This window comes from Drosophila takahashii, chromosome 3L (genome assembly GCF_030179915.1).
Source record: "Drosophila takahashii strain IR98-3 E-12201 chromosome 3L, DtakHiC1v2, whole genome shotgun sequence".
Lineage (NCBI taxonomy): Eukaryota > Metazoa > Arthropoda > Insecta > Diptera > Drosophilidae > Drosophila > Drosophila takahashii.
The window spans coordinates 24,640,718-24,665,458 of NC_091680.1; the positions used below are offsets into that span (position 1 = coordinate 24,640,718).

The following is a 24,741-nucleotide window of genomic DNA, read 5'->3' on the forward strand; positions in this document are numbered from 1 at the left end:
GGTAATTTGTGTTGAAAGGCTGCTAAGTGGGCAATTGAAACGGTTGAATGGGCGCAAGATTTACGACTAAAGCAGAAGGAGCATTAAATGCCAATTAAGGAGCTGCTGCCAAATATTGGTTAAATAATTAAACTCTTTCGTATTTATTCTGATTTAAACAACATTAATTGATTAACGTTAATCCAATGACTTACCTTCCTTCGCTCGGCACTGCTACTCCCTCTGACACAATAATTAAACCATTAATTCATTATACCCTTGCAGAGGGTATTATGATTTCAGTCAGAAGTTTGCAACGCAGTGAAGGAGACGTTTCCGACCCCATAAAGTATATATATTCTTGATCAGCATCACAAGACGAGTCGATCTAGCCATGTCCGTCTGTCCGTCCGTCTGTCCGTCTGTCCGTCTGTCCGTCTGTCCGTCTGTCTGTTTCTACGCAAACTAGTCTCTCAGTTTTTGAGCTATCGGGACAAAACTTTCGCAAAAGTCTTCTTTCTATTGCAGGTAGTATATATGTCGGAGCCGACCGGATCGGACAACTATATCTTATAGCTCCCATAGGAACAATCGGAAAAAAAAAACTTTAAAAAATTCTAGCTTCGGTGTTTTTTGAAATATTACCTTCTACTTTTGGGGATGTTATTTTTTAAATATTTCTGAATTTCGAATTAATTATTTAAAAAATCGGACTACTATATCATATAGCTGCCATAGGAACGATCGGAAAAATAATGGAAAAGTAATAGGAAATAAATTCTAGCTTCTTTGGTTTTTATTGTATTATCTTCTACTCTAGGATATGACTCTTTTTAAATATTTTCGAATTTCAATTTTAATTTAATCAAAATCGGACGACTATATCATATAGCTGCCATAGGAACGATCGGAAAATTAATGGAAAAGTAATAGGAAATAAATTCTAGCTTCTTTGGTTTTTATTGTATTATCTTCTACTCTAGGATATGACTCTTTTTAAATATTTTCGAATTTCAATTTTAATTTAATCAAAATCGGACGACTATATCATATAGCTGCCATAGGAACGATCGGAAAATTAATGGAAAAGTAATAGGAAATAAATTCTAGCTTCTTTGGTTTTTATTGTATTATCTTCTACTCTAGGATATGACTCTTTTTAAATATTTCCGAATTTCAATTTTAATTTGATCAAAATCGGACGACTATATCATATAGCTGCCATAGGAACGATCGGAAAATTAATGAGAAATATTAGAAAATTGAACATTTTTGCGATTTGTTAATTAATAGGAATGATCTGCAAGGGTATATAAGCTTCGGCTGGCCGAAGCTAGCTTCCTTTCTTGTTTTAACTTAATATGCAGTCAAAATTTATTTACTGACCACTTTAACTGACACTATTCAGTCATTTATAATCCAAAAGGTTGTATAAAAGCAGAGCATAGGCAAATAAATGGAGCATTATTTATCAAAATAAATGGCACTACAGAAGGCCCACTGCAATTTGCATTTATTCTATAATTATACAACAAAAGCAATTAAATTCAACTTAATCAAATTGCAAATTGACAGCTTCAAATGCAGAATCACCCCTCGATAAAACAAATGCAATTGACCTGAATTTCGAACTGCAAGTATCGAGCACGAATTTACCTCCTCTCTTGAAAAAGTATCGAACAACTTTCAGTGCCGGAGCCCAATCAATAATCGAACGTGTGAAAGAGAGATATAGCAGATTGATGACGAAAATTTGAGAGAGTCGGGGAAATGGATGCTTGAAGTAGCCCGCGCTAATAAAATATGTAAATTGTATGCACAATTTAAACAGAAAAATCCAACACAATAAATACAAATTAGATGAAATGTCAAAGCAAAAACAGGGCAAGAGGATTACATAGGAACTGTTCGCTGGGGTGAACCGAAATTGTTGTAGTCTAATATGAATATTGGTCATTAAACTTGTAATTTAACTACAGCTAATCAGTGTTAAAATATAGATTACAACATCTATTTTATTCCAAAAATTGTAAAATCAATTTATTTTATTTTTGCCCGTAGATTTCCTAACAGTTTCTTTTAATTCTTTTTTAAAATCTGTTTGCTATATATTTAATTAATTTCTTGATAATTTTTTGGCGGATTTAGGTCCGACCCAAAAGCATTGTCATGCTTCGTCACTGGCTAAAACATGGAGCAAATCCAATCCGCTGCCCGAGTCCTGACCAAGTACAAGTTTCAAACTCACGTAGCACGCCGTGACCTCCTCCCCCTTATAAAATGCTGCAAAAATCCATCCCCACTCCCAATCCTTGATGGCTGCTGTTATCGCCGAGGGCGATATTTTCAATGCGCTGTCGGTAAAAATTACGCACTTTTAGTTGGTCGCCTCTGTCCGCGGAGGTTTTCAGCGAGTTGTCTGCCGTTTTTTCCTGTTTTTTTTTTTTTTTGCTAGCCAACGGCGGAACATGAATATTTTAAAAAAATCGCCGGGCTCATCGCAAGATTGAGACGATGTTTTAGATGTTAGATGGCGAGCAAGGAGACCCAGGAGCCACGCACACGCACAATGAATAATTTAAGCACCCCGAAGACAGACGGGTCCTGGCATCATCAAATAAATGCCAAATGAGCAATCAAAGTGCCATGAAAGACTAACTAAGCAGAGCCACCAACTGATGAGGAGCTGTAAAAAATGATGTACACGAATTATCGGGACAGTGGGTGGATTCGGAGACTGTGGGTGGTTTATGGTCGGAGACTGTTTGCGAGCCAAGTGGGCGGTGTTTTGGTTCCCGCAAATGAAGCGCGTAAACAGCAAATAAAGTTGGAAGAAATTTTTACGCATTTTTGCTTGCATAAATAATAAAAAGTTTTTTTTTCGGGTCCACGGGTAGCACGGAGTAGAAATCCGTGTACTTTTAAAGAATGTATATTTTTTATAACATGAAATTCACAGAATTTTTAAAAGTTATTATTTTTCACTAAATTATTTTTTTTTAAAGCTTGATTAAAATTCTTGGTCTTTTTTATACTTTACAGTTTATATATTTATTTCGGATTAAAATATTTAATCACTTTTCGTTGGCATTAGTTTGGGAGTTGTTACTTACAACATAGACCAGATTTAAAATTTATATATAAAATCATATTAAAATAGTATTATTATTACTTATTTTTGAAATTCATTTTTTGGTTCTATTAAAACCTTCTTTTAGAATGGGGAAAAATAATTTTAGACCGTAAAATTCTCTTTATGTATCCTCTTGCAAAATTTGTTGAGAAAATTTAAAGTGCCTTACGCATCGAAGACAAAAGAAAATAGCTTGGAAAACTGAATTATAGATTCAACTCGAGGCGAAGAAGTTGGCAGGCGCTTCTCCACGGTGGAAGACAAAAACTTATTATACGCCCGGGCTTTTGCCGCATCAGCTGGGACCCGTTGGGTGGATGGGTGGCAATATAGGGGGCTGCACTCACAGCCCCGTATTGTCGATACATAAGCAATTGGTATGTACAACTGCGCCTCCTGGTTTCCGCTTTTCCCCCCATTTTCCCGGCGACCCGATAGAGAAATGCGGTTATGAATTCCTGAACAGAAAAGTCGGCGGGGCAGCAGCATCGACTGCAGTTGGTTCGCACAAGAGGCTGAAGTTTTTTATTAAAACTTGTGCAGCGAAATGAGCGTCAGGCTAAATAAAATATACATATAAAAAAATAAAAAAAAAACAGAAAGTTTCATAAAACATTTGTGACTTTGCGCAATTTTTATGGCTCTCAACTTTAAGTTGCCCGTGTGGGCCAAAAGGAGAATAAGGAACAGGGGCATTAACTAGGCAACTATTGGACGGGGAGGTCTACGGGACCCAGGCACGTTTTGTGGCCACAGTTCGAAACGAAAGTGGAAGAATTTATTGCACTGACATACTAAGATGCTTCTTATGTTGTTATCGAAATGGGCCAAATGCGCTCAAGCGTATAAATTGAATGTACCCCACCGTGAGGTAGATAAAAGAAATATGTTATCTAGGTTAGTTGTATACGTAGTGGGATTATTGATCTAGCGTTTGCGTGATAATAAAGTGGATAAAACTAGACAATTTTAAACCAAATTCTATGGGGCTTGAAATATAAATAAGGTAATGAAATCCAAGTGCGAATCCACGGGTTGTGATATGGGTGAGAAAAATTAAAGAAATTTTGGTGTTCAAAAAGTAGGCAACAAAAAAATGTTATGTCACCCGCCTCAACAAAATCCTAAATCGCCCACTAATGAAATCATTATTGCACTTTAATTTATACATATCCATTTCATGTTAAAGCTTTTGTAGTCTAGAGCACCAACAATTTTGCATAGTTTTCACAAACAAGAAAGATATTCCTTCGCAAACGTCATCGCTTTTAATTGAACACACTTTCGTTGCCTTAAATGGGCGTAACAAAACACTATTTATGTGCACTTTGAACCTATCATCTGAGCTTACTCACAATTGGCTGAAATATCGTTTCGGTTGTTAAGTTGAAATGCCAGAACACAAAAGCACACCAAAAATCGACAGATACCATGGCAGAAATGCAACAACTTAAGCTTCTGGCAGCCATACAATACACAAATCCCAGTTTCGGCTTAAATGCCAAACAAATTTTGCAACAAATTTTGCCGTTATCGAAATGACCCATTGACTGCTGTGCATTTTGGCTCACGCACACACACACTCCATCACATATGCACCCACACAGGCGCAAGCAAACACTCTCGAACCCATATCGCTCTAATGAAACGCAATATCTTCGAGACAATGCTAATTGCCAACGATGCAAACAGAAGCTGCATTGAGCGCAGCATATGCAACCAAATTATCGGACAAAATTCTAGTGTTTTTGCACTGATAAAAATATGTTAGGTCATCTGAGTAATTAAAAATAAACAATATTTTATGATAAAAGTTTGAAGCTTTTAGATGTATATGTAATGGATAAGTCGGAAAATTATTAATTTATGCTAACCCAAATTTTGTTATATTATTATTTTTATATTAATATATAAATTTTTAATTTGTTAAGGTATATGTTTATTTAAGCTTGTCCTAAAATATAACTTTTTTTTACTTAAGCATTGGAACACCCATTTTGAATTAGAGCCCTGCATGAATCAACATGAATCGAGACATTTTTCGTTTCAAAACATTTTACTGTAAAAATTCAAATGATTCACAGTGTGATTCACACGATTCAGTCTCCAACGAGACGAATAAATAAAATTTGTAGAAATGATTTTGCATTAAAGCGCTTTAGGAAAAAAAAAGTGCTATACTACTGTAAAAGCTTCGCCCAATGATTCGAGTCCCACTGATACAGAACCATAAATACTAAAATTTATTTTTTTAAATAATAATAATAATAATAATGTGCTACGCTGTAAAAGCTACGCCTCCCCAATGTTTCAAATCCTACCGATACAGAAGCATAGGTACTAGAATTTATTTCCTTAAATAATATAAATTTTTTCGGTGTCTATGTGCGAGCCTGGCTTGTATGTTTGCGTGTATATGTTTGTGTAGAAGCATTCATTCCTCTGAACGATTCGTTAACTTGGCCAAAAGCCAATTTTCGGTCAAAACGCATGCCAAATTTGCCAAAAACGGAGCGAAACGAAATAAGAGAAATAGCTAAATATTTTATGATATCGATGAGGCAGGCAGTTCCGCAGAGCAACTCCCAAATACCCAGAAGCCCCTTCGTGTTGTTCGAAAAGTAGTTCAGCAATGCCAGCTAAGCGCATTGACAGGCCATTGAAATGCATTTTTATACCCTGCACTTTTTGAAGTTTCAATGAAGTCAATGAAGTTTTTGGAACCCTTATATGGAGGTAGCATTTTAAGTTGAAGTTATTCTCTAGGCGATACATATAATATTCCATGTAATTTAAAGGGTTTCAAAATCAGTTTGTACCAAAGACAAATTACCATTTAGTCGTTTTATCCTAGACTTTAAACATTTCAAAATGAGTTATTTTAAAAATGTTTGAGATTATGACTGCTTATATTTTCAAATTGAAAATGTAAAATTTTTAAATTTAATTTTATTTATAGGCCTTAATCCCAATGGCAGAAAAGGGTATGTATCCTTTTCAAACCTTGACTATCCCTGCGGCTGCTCGCTTATTGTTGCCTTTTATGGGATATTCGTGAAATATGATTCCAGTTATCCACCGGCAAGGGAAAACTTGCCTGCCTTTCAATATTTCATGGCAGCCTAAAAGTATGCGAGCGAGCCCCCACACAAAAGCTTCGATGATAAAAAGCTTGGACTGCACTCACCTGCAGCTGCATCGTGGGCGGTGGCACGCCCATCTCCACTCCCACCGCCTCCCTGTTCCGCCTGGTTTAGGCCATCGATGCTGGAGCGTGTATTTTTGCCACGCCAAACGCTAACGCCGCAGCACTCGGCGCAGCAGCAGAAGACAAAGCCCAAAATGAGGAGGATCCAGGCGGAAACCATGAGGACTATGGTCGAGGTGGATCGATAGCTATAGCTCTCCTCCCCGATGAGCACCAGAACACTCTCCGCCGTTAGATTGGCATGGGTGGCAGTGCCATTTCCATGGAAATCGAGTAGTCCGGCCTCCAAGGTCGGTCCGTAAAAGCCGTCGACATTGGCCAAAGCCGCGTAACTGCTGCCTACCGTATGCAGATATGGTTGCACTTTGGTCACACGCACCACTGTGTAATTAGCCATGATTGCACCACTCACTCAATAAATCAATTAATCAATCAATCACTTTAACAGTTTATAATAAAACGAATGTGGCACGAAAACGAATATACTGAGCCGCCAAACGTGACCGTTTCTTTGGTAACCCGCCAACAAACTGAACTAGTTGGAGTGTTCTGTTATTTCATATATTATTTATTTTCTTCCTTCGCTTTTCGTATTTCGGGTTTCAGAATTCGGATTTCGGTTTTGTGTGTGAAAAACGGCGACAACAGCTGAAGACTGAACCGCAGTTTGAAAAGATCGTTTTAATGCCCGCAATCTGCGTTATCACATTGTGTATTTAAGCAGATAGATCGAGCTACAGTGACAGAATCTCGTCTCTTGTTTAAACAATATTGTACGCGTATTAACGCCTGCCTGCCAGTTTTTGTTTTTTTTTTTTAGCCAGACGGGCTTGTTTCGGCGTTTTCCTCTCGCGGATTTTTGACCGACTTTTGTTTACCAGCGAGAGGCGCAGTTATAGTGGCTAATTCTCTAAACGATCGGTTGTGGTGGGTTTCTCCCTGGGCCCGTGGTAAAGCTGTTCTAGGGAATAGCCAAAAGCTTTCAGTAATTCTTTAAAAAGATTCTAGTCCGCATTGATCTTGTGTTAAAAAAATATGAAGAATTAATATACATAAAAACCTGGTACGCCCTGCCATATTTTAAAATATTATTTTTAATCAAAAAAGTCTATAGTAAATACGAGTATATTTTACTTATATATTTGTTATAAAAAAGGCTGTGTAAATACTGGTACCGCATCAACACAGATAAAAGCAATACATTTCCCCATGCCAGACGACAGTTTTACATCTTAGTTCAAAGCTGAAAGATATATAATTTAAAGATAACTGAAGAATATCGAAATGTGGTCGTGTAAACAAACATTCAGAGTCTGAATGTTAATTTCTAAGTCTGAATTTCAGACTAATAACGATAGTATTTTTGAAATACAATTGTTGTTTCTTATATTTTACAAACGTGAGTGTTTGCAGGTTTTTTAAAACTAGCCGTTATTATTTAAAAAAATTGTTTTTTTTCCCAGGGTAATCGAAACTTCGATCCCAGGTTTAAATTTTTGTAAAAAATTCTAGGTAAACAGTAATGAAAAAATGCTGTCTAAATATAAAACAGCTTGCCATATTAAATGAAATGGATTTTAATAAGCCAGCTATCAGTATTATATTTCTGTTTAGAGCTGTAAGATATACGAACGGAATATGGAATTACCTTTTCATTTTAATGTACTCTGTGTTTTACTGATAGTGGGTAAGACAATAATAAAAGAAAAATGTAATTTAGAGCTATCAATATTTTTATACATAGACTTGGGACAACCAAACGTAGAAAATATAGATTATGTTGATCCGGAGGAGCCCCTAGATGACCATCTAACGCGGCCTGATTTGGAATATGTTCATGACGATAATGAAATGAACCTATTTTATGATGATCACAACGAAAGCCAGGATCATATTACAATTGGCCCTACCGATCAGCCTCAAAACGAATTGTCATCTGATATTAATGTTCAATCATTCGATGATCATTTAAGAACTGAAATTGAATTCTTTGGTGACAGTGTGAATGAACGAAAAGTGTCGCGAATATTAGAAGTCTTAGGTGAAGGTATTATAAACAACGATCATGAATATTCAGACTTTAACCACGATTTAAGTAATAACGAAATAGAAGATAGAATTGTGCGGTATGCAATGCAAAAGTGGCATGAAGAAATTTAATATATATAGTTTGAGTGTTGTAAATAAAAAGATAATATAGTTTTACTTTAATGCTCTCTTTTGTTTTTATTTAATCATCTGTTTATTCATTAGTTTCTTCTTAATCAGTCCCTCCTGCGCTCCATGCCAGCTTGTTCAGCAATTTCGGCACAGCTCATCCGCCTATCCCATCCTAAAGTCGAAAAAGTTTTAATTAAAAAAAGAAATACTAATGGGTATTATACAAGACTTACCCAAGCAGTTCAGCTTGGTGAGCTCACAACGTCCTACATTCCTCCAGCGCCAATTCCTTTGGGTCCTTTCCCTGCACTGCCTATTGAAGTTGGGCAGATCGCGATCGACGGAATTATTCAGACGCCTCACACAGGATTCACACCTCCGGACCACTTCATCACAGTCCCGTTGTTGGCCAGCAACCAGGGTCAAACACAGGACTATAAACCAGATTAAAAATTAGTAACTAAAATTCTGAAACAGATTCCTGAACGATTCCGATCTGAACTCACCAAAGATTACACTCAAAAGGGTTTTAAGATGCATTATTTAGCTTGGCGTCTCTTGACAGGAACTTATCGGTTAGCTCACTACAGAAGTCACCGTTCCGACTTGACTTTATATAAACACCCAAAGCAACGAGATTCACAAATTACAGGTGTTTTAAAACATGTGGCAAGTTTTAAATCAGGGATAAAAGCCTTTAATGAAAAATGGAACAGTTTCAGGAAATGTATAAAAATTAGGACACCTTTTAATTGGATTGAATAGGCCATTTATTCTGTTTCCTGAATATAATAATAAGAGGTGTGTATTCAAAAGGCTGCATTTTTTCCTGCAAAGCGGTTAGCACTTTATAAAAGCCCAAGTATGGGCTCGAACTCGGCACAGAAGTAAAGTGAGTTCTTAGCGAGAAAATCACCATGTCGAAGATCACTCTGTTTATTGGTAAGGTCCTGTGAACTAAAGGTTATTTCTTCAATACCAATTTTATCCTGTTTTAGCTTTCGTTTGCCTTTGCGTGGTCGTTCAGGCCCAAAGTGATAGAGAAATTTGCAGGCGTATTAATGAGAGATGTCTGTCGAGGGCTGAAAGGAATGGAAGGAACAACGAAGTCTCGGACATTTTCAACGAAAACTGCCGTCGTAACGACAGGAACTGGCGCAGCATCTCCCGATGCGAACTCGCTAGGGCCACTTGTATTTGTAAGCGCCCTAAGCTTAAAAATTTTTCTAAAAATATTTATTAATTTCGAATATTTTCTTTGTGCAGTGACCCTTGAACGATGTGATACCCTGTCCTGTGACAATGTACGGCGAGCTCTCGAACGTAGACCCACCGAGTAAAAAACCCCAAGCGGACAAAAATACAATTCCGAAAACGAACTGAAATCTAGTTAACAGCGAGTAAATAAACACTTTGATGCTCTATATTTCATTTGTTTAATTTTTATGCAAATTTGAGGATTGGAAATGGGAATCTCGGTGGTAAATTATACCTTCAAAGAAATGAGAATATTATTGATTTATATATTATTTTAAAAGTATAACTCTAGCTATATAGTACCCATAGTTTTCAGTGCACCGTTTGGTACAACGATTTGATAGGCCGTCAAATCAGTACAATATGTCTATTAAATATAATTCCAAATCCAGCAGGTTATATTGTATTTTGCGACATCTTAGTGTATAGGGTATATTTTATTCGTGCAAAAGTATTAACAGGTAGAAGGAAGCGTTTCCGACCCTATAAAGTTATAATCTTGATCAGCATCACTAGACGATTCGATCTAGCCATGTCCGTCTGTCTGTCTGTCTGTCCGTATGAACGTTGTGATCACAGAAACTACAAAAGCTAGATAGTTGGGATTAACCACACATATTCTTAGGTTTTATCCGACCGCCACCAAATCGCCTTAAGAACTGTAAAAAAATCCTGGCGCTTACATTTTTGCAGATTTTGTAAAATTTTTGAGTGCCACTTTGTTGTGTTATTAATTTCGAAATGTAGAAGAAAATGTTCAAAACGGACAATCCATTAAAAAGTTATGACCATGCGCGGATCCACAGGGGGTATATGGGTGATATGTCACCCCCGACTCGGGTGCAAAAAGAAAAAAAATTTGGTATTCAAAAAGTATGGAACAAAAAAATTGTTCTGATATCACCCCCACAACAAAATTCTAGATCCGACACTGGGTGTGACCAAAAATTAACAACCACTAGATGGCGCCATTTGCTTTGACGACTGCATCTCCTCCACTACCCAATACACTAGTCGGCATAATTATTTCGACAGATTTGAATGTTAACTGTAGTCACACTTTGAACTTTTAATATAAACTTTTGGCACCTAGAGAAAGAGCACTTCAATTCCGTTTAAATGACACAAAAATGTTCTTAACCCATTAAGACCCCTTCGAAAAGTTAGCAAATTTTGTGAAAGTCAAATTTTCAACTTTTTTCCTGGGGCTTAAAACAAAAATGTTCTGATGCAAAAAATGTTTTCCCCAATCAAAATTAATAATAACTTCAAAAAAAATTCAAAATATTTTTCCTTGTGTTTTTCATAATTTTTTGAATGGAACGATCTTAGAAAATGTGTTATGAAAAGGTGAAAAAAAGCGGCTAAAATTGTATTTTCAGCTATTTTCAAAAAATCATAAAAAATACAAGGAAAAATATGTTGAAATTTTTTTTTGCATTTAATTTTGATTGGGAGAAAACATTGCATTAAAACATTTTTGTTTTAAGCCCCAGGAAAAAAGTTGAAAATGTGACTTTTTTTTAAGTTTGAACATAACCTCGAACGAGTTTAATTACCTTTTGTGCACATTTGTCTTGTTATTCCTCATGCATTTTAAATTTATGTTTATTCAATTGTTCCAGTGCCGAGACATTTAAAAGAAAAGGGTAAGCACGACGCGTGTTTTATTTATTTGAAAAAAGACCTTGTACAACAATGATCCCGATAAGCTCGGCAAAGCTTAATAGCAAACTGGCAACTAGATCCTTTCTAAGTGAAGGTTAGTGGGCTGTAATAAAATTCAGATAATTATTAAAGCAGTGTCCTAATACTTTACTAATAGGACGATCCAATAAGAAATCATGCGTTTGCCTGCTGGCTGGAATGGTGATTGGTGTTTGCTTAGCCGGAATTATCTTTTACTCTTCGCCCAAAGAATACCACCGGAATACCTCAAAGAATTTATTTAAAGTTATTAACCGGGGTGTGCCACAAAACGTAAGCGACAACGCCACATCGATGTCGATCAATATAACCAAGAAGCCAGAAGATTTAGGCGTTGTGCCCACAAAATTGGGTTTAAATAGTACCACAGAATCTTCTGAAGAAATTAATAATATTACTGATAATTTAATTGATTAAGCCAAAATCAATTAAATGTTAAATAAATTTATAACCGGTGATTGTTCTACAGATCATAGTTGTTAGAACATGGTTTTATAGAGAGCATTGAAATATTTATTGGTCTTCAGTAATACACATTTTAGTTAACTTTTTTATAGGAAGGCAAGGTGTGTCCTAAAAGGGTTTACTCTTCGGAAGGTCGACGAGTGGTAGTGCGACGAGGAGAAGGAGTCCGACGTGTAGTGGTTCGACGAGGAGAAGGAGTTCTAGTTGTTGGGGTCCTACGAGTGGTGGTTCGGCGAGGAGAAGGTGTTCTAGTGGTTCGGGTCCTTCGAGTTGTAGTACGGCGAGGGGAAGGGGTTGGGGTCCTACGAGTTGTGGTTCGGCGAGTTTGAGGAGAAGGAATTCCAGGAGTTGTCGTTCTTGGAGTGCCAGGTTCAACGGGACCGGGACGGGTACCTCCAAGGCTTCTTCTCACGTTCGCGCAGTTTACAGCTCCGCAACTCTCGATTGTCACTGTAAAAATGAGGGTAATTGTACAATTAAATAGTCGCTATCTCCTTAAAGATATTAATAAGTTACGTACATCGACAGGAGGCCAGAGACAACTCGCAGCGGGTTACATTGCGCCAGTTTGCACCGCCTGGGGCTTGTCGGCAGTGATTATTAAAGATGGTGGATACGTCATTGTTCCTTCCCAATCTTCGTTCATTTTGTCGGCATTTTGCGTTTTCAGTTCCGCAAATATCGTTTGGCCTGGGCGTTTGAGCCTCAACAGCCACGCAAAGGCAAGCGATAGCTAAAACAGGATTGAAATTGGATTAAATGGGAGTTATTATATGCAGGCCGATCTAGATCCTTACCAAAAAGAAGAGTAGTTTTCGTCATATTGGTATTACCGCTGAGAACTTGGTCAACCACAGTGTAGAATGAGAGACCGTACTAGGGCTTTTATAAAGTGCTAAACAGCCTTCGGAAAAAACCCGTGGCCACTTTGTACATAATAGCCCTTTATTAAAACCAGGAAGTGATTGTTTTCATGCCCTTCAATAAGCTCAAAAGGTGACCCAATTTGTACAAATTTATTGAAAAGAGCTTTTGTCAGTATTGTAAAGATATTGTTCTATATTATTAACTTCCCTTTTTTGTTATGAAACAGCTGCTTTGGTGGCTGGATAAGTGCAGCATTTGGTGTTTATATAAAGTAGGGTTGGGGCAAGGTCTTCGGTAGTTAGCTAACTGATAAGTTCCCGTCAAGAGCCACCAACACAAAATAATGCATATCAAAGCTATTTTTGCCGTATTAACTGGTAAGCTTAAACCTAAAACCACATCCTTAAAATATAATAACTTTAATTCCGGCTTGTAGTCCTTTTTCTGACCCTGGTCGCTGGACAAAATCGTAACTGCGATGAATTGACCCGAAGGTGTGAACGCTGCGTGGAAGGTTTAAATAATCGAAATGATCGTGACCTGCCAGCCTTCAACAGGGAGTGCAGGGAGAAAACCCGAAGGACTTGGCGTTGGAGGAATGTTGGACGTTGTGAGCTGACCAGACTAAACTGCTTGGGTAAGTTTTGTGAAAAACCAAAAGTGATATTCTTATTAATGGTTACTAATCATGTCCTTAGGATCGGATCGACGTATGAATTGTAATGATATCGCTGAGGTCGCTGGCATGCAACGTATTAACTAATTATACTGATATCTTTATTGATTGATTGATAATAAAAAAAAACAGAGAGCATTGAAATATCCACTTTGTTACGCTTATGAGAATTCCACATTTCAGTTTAGAAAGCAAAAGTTGGTTAGGTTAATCTTATTTTGAATTTAAATGTAATAGTAAAGGGATAGTGGTTCGTCATATCCTTCACACTTATCTAAGTGGTATCTGCTCCATTTAAGAAAAGAAAAATGTCTTAGTGTGAATTATAATTCACTCAAAACTTTTGCAACTATTTAAGTTTTAAGGCTTTGGGCTTTAAGTCCTGATTTAATGACTTACAAATCCGCTCAGCTGCCGCCCATCCGTTACTTGAAGCCGCAAATCCAGTTCACAAATTAGAAGCCACAGTAACCAGCCAAACAAACCGCAGAAGCCCCCTATCCTCGGAGTCCCCTTCTCTGGACTTTTGAATAAAGCCGCAGCCAAAACACAAAGACCAAAACGCCCACCCAAATAGAGACAGAGCAAAGCCAAACAAGTGACGTCTTTTGTCCGATGGCCAGTGTCCAAAACTGTGAGATCTTTTCTCTGTTGCATTTTTGAATTTAAACTTGGTCTGCGTGTAAATTTACTTGCTCAGATTCAATTCAAAAGCGATTATCACCACTTAGCTGTCAGCGACACGACGCCAAACTGCGGGCCAAAAAACCGACATCCAAACGGAGAGCCACACTCCAAAGCCAAGTCCAAGTCCAAAATGTTTCCAAGTCCAAGACCAAGTCCGAGTGCAAACGCCAATATCGCTGGCCAGGCACTTTGGAGCTCTTGACAAAGGGCACGGTTGAATGTGAGTATCTACATGTGTACCTACTTCGCTGGCTCAAATAAAATTTACACTTACAAGTGGCGCTAAAGTCAAGTGCAATGCATTCCATATACCCCATCTCCGAGTCCCGAGCCCCGATCCATTCCACCGACCCTCCTCTAACCACTTTTTGGGACGTCAGCTGGTCAGACATGTCCAAAGTGGAAACGAAAGGATAGGAAAGACATTTTCAAAGGGGAGGGGAGTGGCGACGGGTGCGGCAAATGTGGTCAAGAGTTTTATAAAGTTCATCATCATGGCCTGGTCTAAGCATTTTTCAAGTGCAGCGCCAAAAAGATTTTCAATTTTCAAATATTATATAAGCAGTTGGCACAGGCTGAGTGGAAAAATCATCACCACCCATACCCTATCTTTTTAGCGGGTTCTATTCGCTTTTTAATAAAGGGTAAATTTACATTTTACAGTTGACATCTTATAAATTATGGATTTATAAATTTTTCTTATATTTTATTAAATCAGAATTTTACATGATAAATCGAAAATGTTAAAAACATATTTATTTAGATTGATTTTGATTAATTAAACTAAGCATTGTTTCGTATAGACTTAAATAAATTAAATCTTTTAAGATTTTGGATAAAAGATGGGGGTAGTCAAAAAATCTCAATTGTTGATTATAAAAATCACAAAAACTTGGTTTTAAAAATGTTGTTCTATTAAATTATAAGTAAGAATTATAAGTAATATAAATCGAAAACGAGCCATTCAAGAGTATCTAAAATTTGTTCAGCTTAAAGTAGTTCAATCGCTTCTCTGCACATTCATAAAGTACATAATCATGTTCATGACGTGAACTGAAGTGGGTGTCGGGTGGGAGTTTGTGGTCGGGGCAGCTGGACTGATGGCTGGTAAGGGTAAAAGCTTAAACCGCTACAAGTATTTAAAAAGCACTTCATACGGACACACACGCGTTCACACAGTTTATATTAAAAGCATATTGAGAAGCCATGTTTTGCTAAGTTTCATTAAATCAACATAACAGAAAATTCTACTGGGGTACTCTAGGCTTAAGAACCAAGAAATGCATAACAATTAAATTACCGAAATCGTTTGGTCAGTTTCAGATGTTTCTAAAAACCGTTGATTCCTAAAAATAACATTAAGATAGACTTACAAATCAATTAAATGCAAAACAATTTATTTTATTAGTTAACACCGTAAAAGTAATTTTGGTTCAGCAATCGATTGGTCAGTTTTCGTGTTCCTTTAACATCTTTGGCTTAGTAGGATGCACTCGTCAATGATTAATTGTATTCGTTCAATGGTTATACGAAGCTCTTCGCTAAGTTCCTCACTGGGTGGACATTTATTGGAGCAGCCACATCCGTTACCTCCTCTATTGGGAATGACAGGACCGGGTCCGAAATGTCCGGGAATTCTGGGGACGGGTATTAGAGGACTGTCGGGATTCCAGCCTCCTGGGCAATGTGAACCAAATCCGTTTTCGCCGTTATTGGGTATAACAGGTCCAGGTCCAAAATGTCCGGGAATATGTGGTATGGGTATTCTAGGACCACCGGGATTCCAGCCTGGTGGGTTTCCTGAACCACATCCGCAGGGTTTCTTGGTGATCGTTGAAGGGGTTGTTATTATAGGGCCACCGGGATTCCAACCTGGTGGGTTTCCTGATCCACATCCGCAGGGTCTTTGAGTAGTCTTCTCTGTGCAAGGTGGTTTTGGTTTTTGAGTAGTCTTCTCTGTGCAAGGTGGTTCTGGTTTTTGAGTAGTCTTCTCTGTGCAAGGGGGCTCTGGTTTTTGAGTAGTCTTCTCTGTGCAAGGTGGTTCTGGTTTTTGAGTAGTCTTCTCTGTGCAGGGTGGTTCTGGTTTTTGAGTAGTCTTCTCTGTGCAAGGTGGTTCTGGTTTTTGAGTAGTCTTCTCTGTGCAAGGGGGCTCTGGTTTTTGAGTAGTCTTTTCTGTGCAAGGTGGTTCTGGTTTTTGAGTAGTCTTCTCTGTGCAGGGTGGTTCTGGTTTTTGAGTAGTCTTCTCTGTGCAGGGTGGTTCTGGTTTTTGAGTAGTCTTCTCTGTGCAGGGTGGTTCTGGTTTTTGAGTAGTCTTCTCTGTGCAAGGTGGTTCTGGTTTTTTAGTAGTGTTCTCTGAGCAAGGTGGTTCTGGTCTGTGAGTAGTCTTCTCTGTGCAAGGTGGTTCTGGTTTTTGAGTCGTCTTCTCTGTGCAAGGGGGCTCTGGTTTTTGAGTAGTCTTTTCTGTGCAAGGTGGTTCTGGTTTTTGAGTAGTCTTTTCTGTGCAAGGTGGTTCTGGTTTTTGAGTAGTCTTCTCTGTGCATGGTGGTTCTGGTTTTTGAGTAGTCTTCTCTGTGCAGGGTGGTTCTGGATTTTTAGTAGTGTTCTCTGAACAAGGTGGTTCTGGTTTTTTAGTAGTGTTCTCTGAGCAAGGTGGCCTTGGTCTTTGAGTAGTCTGCTCTGCACACGGTGGTTCTGGGCAATGGGGTAGAGTCTTTGGCGGCTTGGGTTTCCGGGTCATTCTGACGGGTCTCCTTGTTCTTCTTGTGTGAGGCCTTGTCCGAGGTTCTCTGGTTTTGAGATGTCTAGTCCTTCGTGGCTCACGTCTTCCAGTGGTTCTCACGGGTCCTGGTCCACCTCTGTGCGGTTGCTTATGATGTCCTTTACGGGCACCTTGATTGCAGGGTTCCAGGCCCAAAGCCTTCTCAATTACCTCCAAGCAAGCATCACTGTGCTCTGCATATTGCAGCAGAACGAAGCTCACTGTGAAAATATCACTTTAGTTAAAAGGTTAATAATATTTAGGACTCACTTACCCAGTAAACAGATAAGAGTTAACTTCATGTTGAAGCCCCTTGGAGAAGTTCTGGGAAACTGTGTGCAGCCATAACTCCATCCACAACTTTTATAGTAGCCACTCTAAACCAGTTACTTGGCAATTGTGTAAATAATTGAGGATACATTTTAATTATAGACTTGAACTCGGGTGGCTGCCAATTTTAGGACAAGTAAATAGGCAACTTATTAATAAGCGCCACTCTGTTTGCCCATGTCGTGGAAATTTTTCCCTCAAGTTCAGATCCCAAGATGAACTCCCGTCTGGCGTTTTGAGCCAAAAACATTGACTGTAATCTGAGACCGCCAAGTAATAAATTCCCATTTTTTATGGCATCAAGAAAATCAAAACAATTTCGTTTGAAAAATTATGTTTTGGAAAAGGGGGAGGGGAGAAGTTTTGAAGAACTGCCAGACGAGATGACGGGGATGCATCAAGTGTAAGACAAGCATGACGATGTGCTGTGCGTGCCTGGCTCAACTCATCGCGATGCTGGTCTGGACCCGTCTTTACGATAATGCCCCGTACGTGGAAGTGTAGCATGTAACGTACAGAGGGAGATCCCAGAAAACTTAATATTTTCCAAAAGGAAGAGCAGATGACAATTCGTATATCGTGCGGACCACGTGATGGTTCCGGCTAGTCGTCGAGTCCGTTGATATACAGCCCATTATCTCCACAAAAGAAATCACATAAATATATTATCATTAAATCGATCACGTGCAAGAATAAGTCGACGCTAACGCAATTCGGACTGACGAATATTTTGGGAGATTTGCTTAGAATTGAAGTTAGGAAATGAAAATGGTTACAAAGGAAAAAATAAAAATCTCAAGAATGTGGCAAGATGTTGTTGCAACCACAAGTGCCCACCCTTCCATGATCACACCGTCCCATAGCTAGGGTGTGATCCCTAAATGAGGGTATTAACCCTCTATGTTACCCCCACATCTCCTGTTATCGGCATGTCCCCTTTAGCTAATTGGCGGTCTACTCAAAATTCATTATAAAATTCATTTATTAACATAGAATATTTAAATGTACTGCTGACATAATTCTACAGGGCGTATTCCCACCCACAATCGCTATTTTACGCAAGGAATTAACAGAATATAAATTTATAGATATAGAAATATAATAGTTATCTAAAATATAATAATATAATCATAATGGCAATATAGTATTTAAATAGTAACAAAATAAAGGGGCAAAAATAAATTTAAGATATGTAATTAAAAAGGAAGGAAATTAACCCGTGTGTATGAGAAAAGTAAATACAACCAGTGGTCAGGGTTGTGGAACCTAAGTGGATTCCATTGACGTTACATTTGGCAATGCTTAAGCGGCGAATTCGCGAAACTTGCGGCGAATTCGTATTACGGCACAAATCATTCTGGTTTATTTCTATAATTCTTACTTCATTCTTTTCTGTGCGGTTCTTTTCTTTTAAATTCTACTTCATTCACTTCATGTTTTCTTCTCTATTTTAATTTTCGTTCATTTCAATTTCGTTTTAAGTTTTCATTATTTTAATTCAATTTTGACCTCTCGGCTTTTGTTATTTGGTCGGAAATTCTGGTCGGGGATTTTCTTTATGCAATTTATAAAAATATATAAAATAAGTAGGGTGACTCACTCATTGAACATCCGGCGAGGAAAGCGCTTTCTTCGTAGAACGTTGTCACTGAAATTCGCTGAAATGTTAATAATACATATGTTTCACCGCACGACACAAGAACCTCGCCAAATTGATCTTCTTTTCTTTCTTAAACATGACTAAAGCTATAACTTTACTTGATTGGTTTCATTTTCTTTTACCAAATAGTAATTTACGTTTATATTAGAATTTTCTTCACTGATTTTCTGGCGTGGCTATACCGCTCGCATACACACTCACAAATGGGCTTTTATTTCTTTATATTTGCGTGTGCGCATTTTAAGGAAGTAAATTTAAGTATTAAGAAAAAATATAATTTAACTATAAAATTTAGAAAAAAGAACTTGAAATAATCATAAGGGGGAAGAGTACAGTGGCGTACTTTTAGAATAATACCATTTAAAGGTAAAATTACATAGAAAACCAGCAACCGGAGATGCTCATACGAGAGGCCACTGTACTTTAACGTAGGTCAGTTACAAAGCGATTACATAATTGCAGCGTGGTCTTGCAGGTTACATGTGTGTGTGCGTGACTTTTTCTTTTTGGTGGTTCTTATTCAGGCAATTATTATATTTTCACACTAAAAAAAAACGTAGATTCTGCCGAACTTTTCGTACGACGATGAGCAGTATTTCCCGGGCGGTTTTCCGCCGTTTTCCGACTTTCCGCGGCCTCGGCGCGGAGCAGCGTCGGAGCTGCGACCGTTGCGTTTGCGCTGGTAATAAAAACTGAAGCCCCTCTCCTCTCTGGCCGCTGCTTGGGCCGATCTCTTTCGGGAAAGCTGAGCTTTGCTTGGAACGTCTGGATGTCGGAGCGTATTGATGGAAAAACCAATGGCTGGGAGAATAAAGGTGTGCTTTTGCACCTGGGTACCTAAATAAAATTGACTAAGGTCAGCATTGCCTAATTTTGGGGACGACAGCCGATTTATTTTCTTACCCAATATGGTATAACCCACGATTATTAATAACTTTTCTAATCTTTGACTGGCTGGCACTTTGAATCAACCTTTTGACTTTGCTCGAGATATGCACGTCTGCCTTGGCTGGCGTTAGAATTAGAAAAGACCGATACTCGCGTGTCAGAACCTCATGTAACCAAAATTTCCCCAAATTTCGAAAAAGATCGCCATTTTTGTCTGCCAACCCACGGTACTCTCATGTAATTTTGATTCCCGAATTTCTCTTGAGTGCAACCTTTTTGAGCTGAGCTTGGCAGCGATTCATTCTCTTTGGTAACCCAAGTGGGACAAAAAAAAAATTAAAGTCTGCTTCTAGGCTTATTTATTTTGGTGGACAAAAGAGCGACAAGGTACATTACAAATCCCCCCCACCAAAATCACACTTTGGGGAAAAACCAAAGGGTGATACTAGCTTGGAGCGATTGTAAGCTTGATTATTTATTGTTTAATATCTTTTGCATGAAACTTTCCAACCAGTTTGCCCTGTAAATCTTCCAATTCATAGTACGCCTGACCTAGTTTTCCCCTCACTCGCGCTTTAACAAATATTGGGGCAAGCTTTGCGTTAAATCCTTTTACAAAACAACTCTGTTGGAAGTTCCTACGAAAAACCTCCTGACCAGGCCTAAATGATACTATTCTGCTTCGTAAATTGTAGGTCCTCTCATTGCGATCATGTTGTTTACGCATTCCATCGGTGGCGGCTTTTCTGAGGATTTCAAACGAATCTTCTTTTGAGAATTGTATGTCTCGGTCTTCTAGCAGCTCCAATCCTTTTAGTAATGGGTATATCTCTCCGCTGGTGATCATTTGCTGTCCAAAAGCTAATCGATAAGGGCTAGATTTTACGGCACTATGTGTGGACGATCGCAACGCACAAGCAATGCTGCTAAGTTGGACGTCCCAATTGGATTGATCGGGGTGTATATAAGCCTTTATGGCGGCCAGAATGGACCTATTTACTCTTTCTGAAGCATTTGCTTGCGGCGAATAAACGGCCGTATACGCATGCTGTACACCATACTTTTGCAAAAGGGCGTTAAACGCGTGCGACTTAAACTGTACGCCGTTGTCAGACAGAACTACCTCAGGCACCCCAAAACAGTGAAACAGGTCCTCCTCAATGTAAGGCAAAATCGCATCTGTAGTAAATTTCTTTACCGGCTTAATAAAAGGAAATTTAGATAAGTGATCTAGCACCACAAGGATGCCAATATTTCCCGCTTTACTTCTTGGATAAGGCCCAAGAAAATCTACATAAATTTTCTGAAAAAACCTCTCAGTTTCCCCAGACCGGGCCAAAGGCGGTCTTAAAGCTTTGTTTGGATACTTAGTGCATTTACAAATTTCACACGCATTAACGTATTCCCTTACATCTTTCAGCAGCTTTGGCCAAAAGTAGTATGCACGAATTCGGTCAAGGGTCTTGTTAATGCCACCGTGCGCTGATAACGGATGTTCATGAGCGTCTTTTAACGTGGCTGGTATTAGATTATTAGGGATCCACAGCTTCCAACATTTCTCATCGGCTATTTTCTCTCCGATAGGATGTTCTGTACGACGAAAAATATGTTTCCCTACGATCTTTAGATCGGGGGTTAGATTTAGAGTTGAGCTAACTTTAGCCCTTAGAGATTTATATTCTTCTGAATCAAAGTGTTCTGATTGTAAATCGACTGCCGATATAGCTGCCATTTCCGAGCAGTCTTCGGTAAACACTCGGGACAGCGCGTCGGGAACTATGTTCTGGGAACCTTTCCGGTGTTTAATTGTAAAGTAATAACCTTGCAGTTTCAAGGCCCACCTAGCGAGTCTACTACTGAGATCGGTTTGAGTCATCAGCCACTTCAGGGATGCATGGTCCGTGATTACTGTAAACTGATGCCCCTCCACATAGGCCCGAAATTTCTTTATACTGAGAATGGCAGCCAGGCATTCCTTTTCAGTAACGGAATAGGAACGCTGACATTTATTGAGCTTCCTCGACATAAACGCTATAGGGACCTCATCGCCATCCTTATTTACCTGCATAAGGACACCACCAACTCCTGAGTGGCTGGCGTCGCAGTGAATAAAGAATGGCTCGGAAAAATCTGGTGTGTGTAGCACTGGGGCTTTACACATAGCCTCCTTCAGAGCCAGGAACGCACCATCAGCTTCATTTGACCAGGCGAATTGACGTTTTTGCGTTAACGCGTCAGTTAACGGTGAAGCAATGGACGCATAATTCTTTATAAATTTATGGTACCATCCAGTCATACCTAGAAATCTACGTAACTGCTTCACGGACTTGGGTACTGGGTAGTCTTTAATAGCCTCAATCTTAGCTGAATCCATGCTAATGGTTCCGTATCCTACTATATGTCCTAGGTAATGGACCTCGGGTACGCAAAATCTACTTTTCTGCACATTAATTGTTAACCCTGCCTCTTTAAGTTTATCTGCCAATTCCAGAAGGACGCTAATATGACGCTGGAACGTATCAGAAATAATAAGGAGATCGTCCAAATAGATGAACACCTCGTTCCTTAAATTGGCCGGTATAATACGATCCATCAGTTTGGACATTGTGGAAGGCGCATTGCTTAATCCAAAAGGCATTACGGTGAACTGATACAGTGCTCGTCCTGGGACTGTAAAAGCCGTTTTGTCCCTCGATCCTGGTTCTAAGGGTATCTGCCAATAGGCATCCTTGAGATCCAGGCTCGAGATGTATTCTGCCTTTGGCAACCGACTTAGAATCCCATCTATAAATGGCATAGGGTATGCATCTTTGCGGGTTACCTCATTGACTCGCCTACTGTCTATACACAGCCTAACTTTACCTGGTTTTTTGACTAACACTACTGGCGAAGACCAGGCACTGTTTGACTCCTCAATGACTCCTAGGCCCAACATACGGTCGAGTTCCTCGTACATGAGCTTTTCTATGGCCGGTGACACGGGATAGTGCCGCTGTTTAATTGGCTTTGCGTCTCCTACATCTATACTATGTGACAACAGCGAAGTCTTTCCTAGACCTTTTTCCGCGAATGATGGAAAACTTTGAATGGCTTTATTAAGCTCCAAGAATTGCTCCTCAGACAATGGTCTCTGACGATCGGACATTTCTAATTCATCGCAATTGTTTATCTCGTCTACGCATGCCTTTTCTTCTACCAACGAATCGGGTAGCAATCCAAATTCTTTCCAGAAATTTATACCTAAATATAAGGGTTGTACTAATGACGGAACTATATATAACGTTATCAATTTATTTTGATCCTTAAACTTAACCTGAGTGGTAACTTTCCCGATGACTTTTTGGTTTTGACCTCCGGCGGTTCGAACATCGGCCGAAATAGATTTGAAGGGAAAATGAGATTCTTGTAAATCTCTGGCAAATTCTCCCCCAATGCAGCTTATTGAAGCGCCTGTATCCATTAACCCCGTCAATGTTCTACCTATCAGCGTAACTTCGGCATAAGGTCTGACATCCGGAGCTATTATAGCTGATACTAAATCCATCTCTTCTTGTCCGTTCCTATTCATGTAATCTCCCTTTCGTTCTTGCGATCGGATTTTTCGTTTCGCTAATCCTGTCAACTCCTTACTACGGTGCTCGCGTGTAACTGCCGTAGAAGGTGAAAATGTGTTTACATGAGAGTTTTGGGAGATCGTCATGTTTTTAGTTAATCCGTGTTGGTGGCTGTCGAAATCGTCTGTTTGCGTGTACCTTTCTGCGGTACACGCTTTTGAACGTTTTTTGATGCGCTACACTTGTGGCAAGTCGGACGATATGTATCCGCTTGGCCACACCCATAGCAAAATACTCGTCTATCCTCAACGCAGTCTTGGTAACGGTGCCCGTTGCCACGACAGTTCCAGCAAACCAGATTAATCGCCTCTATTTCTTCATCTATTTCTTCCGATTCAAGCTCTGCAGAATTTTCCACTGCATTTACAAATTTCCTAGGCGTGGGTCTAGGCTTAAGCGCTTGATTTGGATTTACCGTCTGCATGAATACTTCCCTAGTCCTAACTAGATGGCGCAATTGTGAAATACTTAACACTCGCTCATAAAGCAACTCGTGCTGAATTTCCGGTAACAAATTAGCACGCAGGGATTCTAGTAATGAGGACTCAGACAATGGGATAGTCATTTTATCTGCTAACATCACTATCGCTTCGTAGAATTCATCAAATGATTCATTTTGTTTTTGCTTTCTCCTATCTATAGCAGCGCGAATATTTACATCGGTTCTTTCATCTTTGAACTGAATTAACATAGCCCTTTTAAATGCAGGCCACTCAATATTTCTAGCACTCTTGTGATAGCGCCAGTACCAATCGCTGGCACTTCCTTCAAAAAGATTACTTATGTAACGTGTCAACAACTCAAAGTTGCCACCTAAAGTCTGATAAGTTAGGGCCTCTATTCTATATATAAATTCATCTACTGACATAGGTCCACGACCAGAATATCTTAATTTCCAATTCACCAAAATCTGACTAACACGCTCTGGCCTAATATCCATCGGAATTGGTGACATGGAACCTATCGCGTTTGAGTCTACGAATGATGCTGGTTGCGTAATTAAAGGTGGCGGAGGTTCCTGACTTCCGGTTCTTATATGAGATGGAAGGGAAGCCAGCAACTCTCGAAACCCTGATGTTATGGCTTTGGACAGTAGCTCTGCCTGTTTAAGTGAGGTATCGGATAGAACCTCGGTCTGTCTTATCGATGCGGCTGCCATGGCATCCGCTACTGTTTGTTGGAGCTGATGCAAAGATGGGGATGGACTTTGACTTTCCTGCCCTGCGTTGACATCCATCTCCTCAGATCTGTTGTTATCCACTGGGGTTTGAATACCTGCTCCTAAATCTCCCGGGCCGGCTGTATTTGGGGCCGGGATTCTTGACCTCGAAGGACCTACCGTCGAACTACCT

General features: G+C 39.2%; 6 protein-coding genes across 6 annotated transcripts in view; 2 read left to right on the forward strand and 4 right to left on the reverse strand.

Moving 5' to 3' along the window:
• comm3 overlaps nt 1-6,732 on the reverse strand; it is a 42,854-nt gene extending 36,122 nt beyond the window's left edge. The window contains exon 1 of the mRNA XM_044393792.2: nt 6,300-6,732. Coding sequence (XP_044249727.1) covers nt 6,300-6,717 — 418 coding nt within the window. The 5' untranslated portion in view covers nt 6,718-6,732. The remainder of the gene's footprint in view (nt 1-6,299) is intronic.
• Nucleotides 6,733-8,528: 1,796 nt separating this feature from the next.
• On the reverse strand, nt 8,529-8,921 carry Eig71Ea (Ecdysone-induced gene 71Ea; the record flags this gene model as incomplete). Its single annotated transcript, XM_017142339.3, has 2 exons — nt 8,529-8,652; nt 8,714-8,921. Coding segments are annotated over 2 exons (276 nt in total), but the record flags the coding sequence as incomplete, so codon positions are not given.
• A 344-nt stretch (nt 8,922-9,265) lies between these two features.
• On the forward strand, nt 9,266-9,820 carry Eig71Eb (Ecdysone-induced gene 71Eb). Its single transcript, XM_017142340.3, has 3 exons — nt 9,266-9,422; nt 9,479-9,679; nt 9,747-9,820. Exons 1-3 carry the CDS (start codon nt 9,398-9,400, stop codon nt 9,818-9,820), a joined length of 300 nt encoding a protein of 99 aa, XP_016997829.1. The 5' UTR covers nt 9,266-9,397.
• Nucleotides 9,821-12,027: 2,207 nt separating this feature from the next.
• Nucleotides 12,028-12,731, reverse strand: Eig71Ec (Ecdysone-induced gene 71Ec). Its single transcript, XM_017142342.3, has 3 exons — nt 12,707-12,731; nt 12,430-12,642; nt 12,028-12,359 (listed from the first exon to the last, which is right to left on the reverse strand). Exons 1-3 carry the CDS (start codon nt 12,729-12,731, stop codon nt 12,028-12,030), a joined length of 570 nt encoding a protein of 189 aa, XP_016997831.2.
• Nucleotides 12,732-13,119: 388 nt separating this feature from the next.
• Eig71Ed (Ecdysone-induced gene 71Ed) lies at nt 13,120-13,539 on the forward strand. The gene is made up of 3 exons (XM_017142343.2): nt 13,120-13,153; nt 13,213-13,413; nt 13,475-13,539. The coding sequence occupies exons 1-3, from the start codon at nt 13,120-13,122 to the stop codon at nt 13,537-13,539; spliced, it is 300 nt and encodes a 99-aa protein (XP_016997832.2).
• Nucleotides 13,540-15,604: 2,065 nt separating this feature from the next.
• Nucleotides 15,605-17,213, reverse strand: Eig71Ee (Ecdysone-induced gene 71Ee). The gene is made up of 3 exons (XM_070214980.1): nt 17,172-17,213; nt 16,960-17,118; nt 15,605-16,743 (listed from the first exon to the last, which is right to left on the reverse strand). The coding sequence occupies exons 1-3, from the start codon at nt 17,197-17,199 to the stop codon at nt 15,605-15,607; spliced, it is 1,326 nt and encodes a 441-aa protein (XP_070071081.1). The 5' UTR covers nt 17,200-17,213.
• Between the last annotated feature and the right edge of the window lie 7,528 nt (nt 17,214-24,741).

Bases quoted from the DNA above. Each gene is read 5' to 3' on its own strand.
- Eig71Eb (XM_017142340.3), top strand. From the start codon at position 9,398: ATGTCGAAGATCACTCTGTTTATTG. The intron at 9,423-9,478 runs GTAAGGTCCTGT...ATCCTGTTTTAG, and splicing joins GAAGATCACTCTGTTTATTG to CTTTCGTTTGCCTTTGCGTG. The intron at 9,680-9,746 runs GTAAGCGCCCTA...TTCTTTGTGCAG, and splicing joins CGCTAGGGCCACTTGTATTT to TGACCCTTGAACGATGTGAT.
- Eig71Ed (XM_017142343.2), top strand. From the start codon at position 13,120: ATGCATATCAAAGCTATTTTTGCCGTATTAACTG. The intron at 13,154-13,212 runs GTAAGCTTAAAC...TCCGGCTTGTAG, and splicing joins TATTTTTGCCGTATTAACTG to TCCTTTTTCTGACCCTGGTC. The intron at 13,414-13,474 runs GTAAGTTTTGTG...TCATGTCCTTAG, and splicing joins GACCAGACTAAACTGCTTGG to GATCGGATCGACGTATGAAT.
- Eig71Ee (XM_070214980.1), bottom strand. From the start codon at position 17,199: ATGAAGTTAACTCTTATCTGTTTACTGG. The intron at 17,119-17,171 runs GTAAGTGAGTCC...ATATTTTCACAG, and splicing joins AACTCTTATCTGTTTACTGG to TGAGCTTCGTTCTGCTGCAA. The intron at 16,744-16,959 runs GTGAGCCACGAA...CACCTTGTTCAG, and splicing joins CGTGAGAACCACTGGAAGAC to AGAACACTACTAAAAATCCA.
- Eig71Ec (XM_017142342.3), bottom strand. From the start codon at position 12,731: ATGACGAAAACTACTCTTCTTTTTG. The intron at 12,643-12,706 runs GTAAGGATCTAG...ATCCTGTTTTAG, and splicing joins GAAAACTACTCTTCTTTTTG to CTATCGCTTGCCTTTGCGTG. The intron at 12,360-12,429 runs GTACGTAACTTA...TCATTTTTACAG, and splicing joins GTCTCTGGCCTCCTGTCGAT to TGACAATCGAGAGTTGCGGA.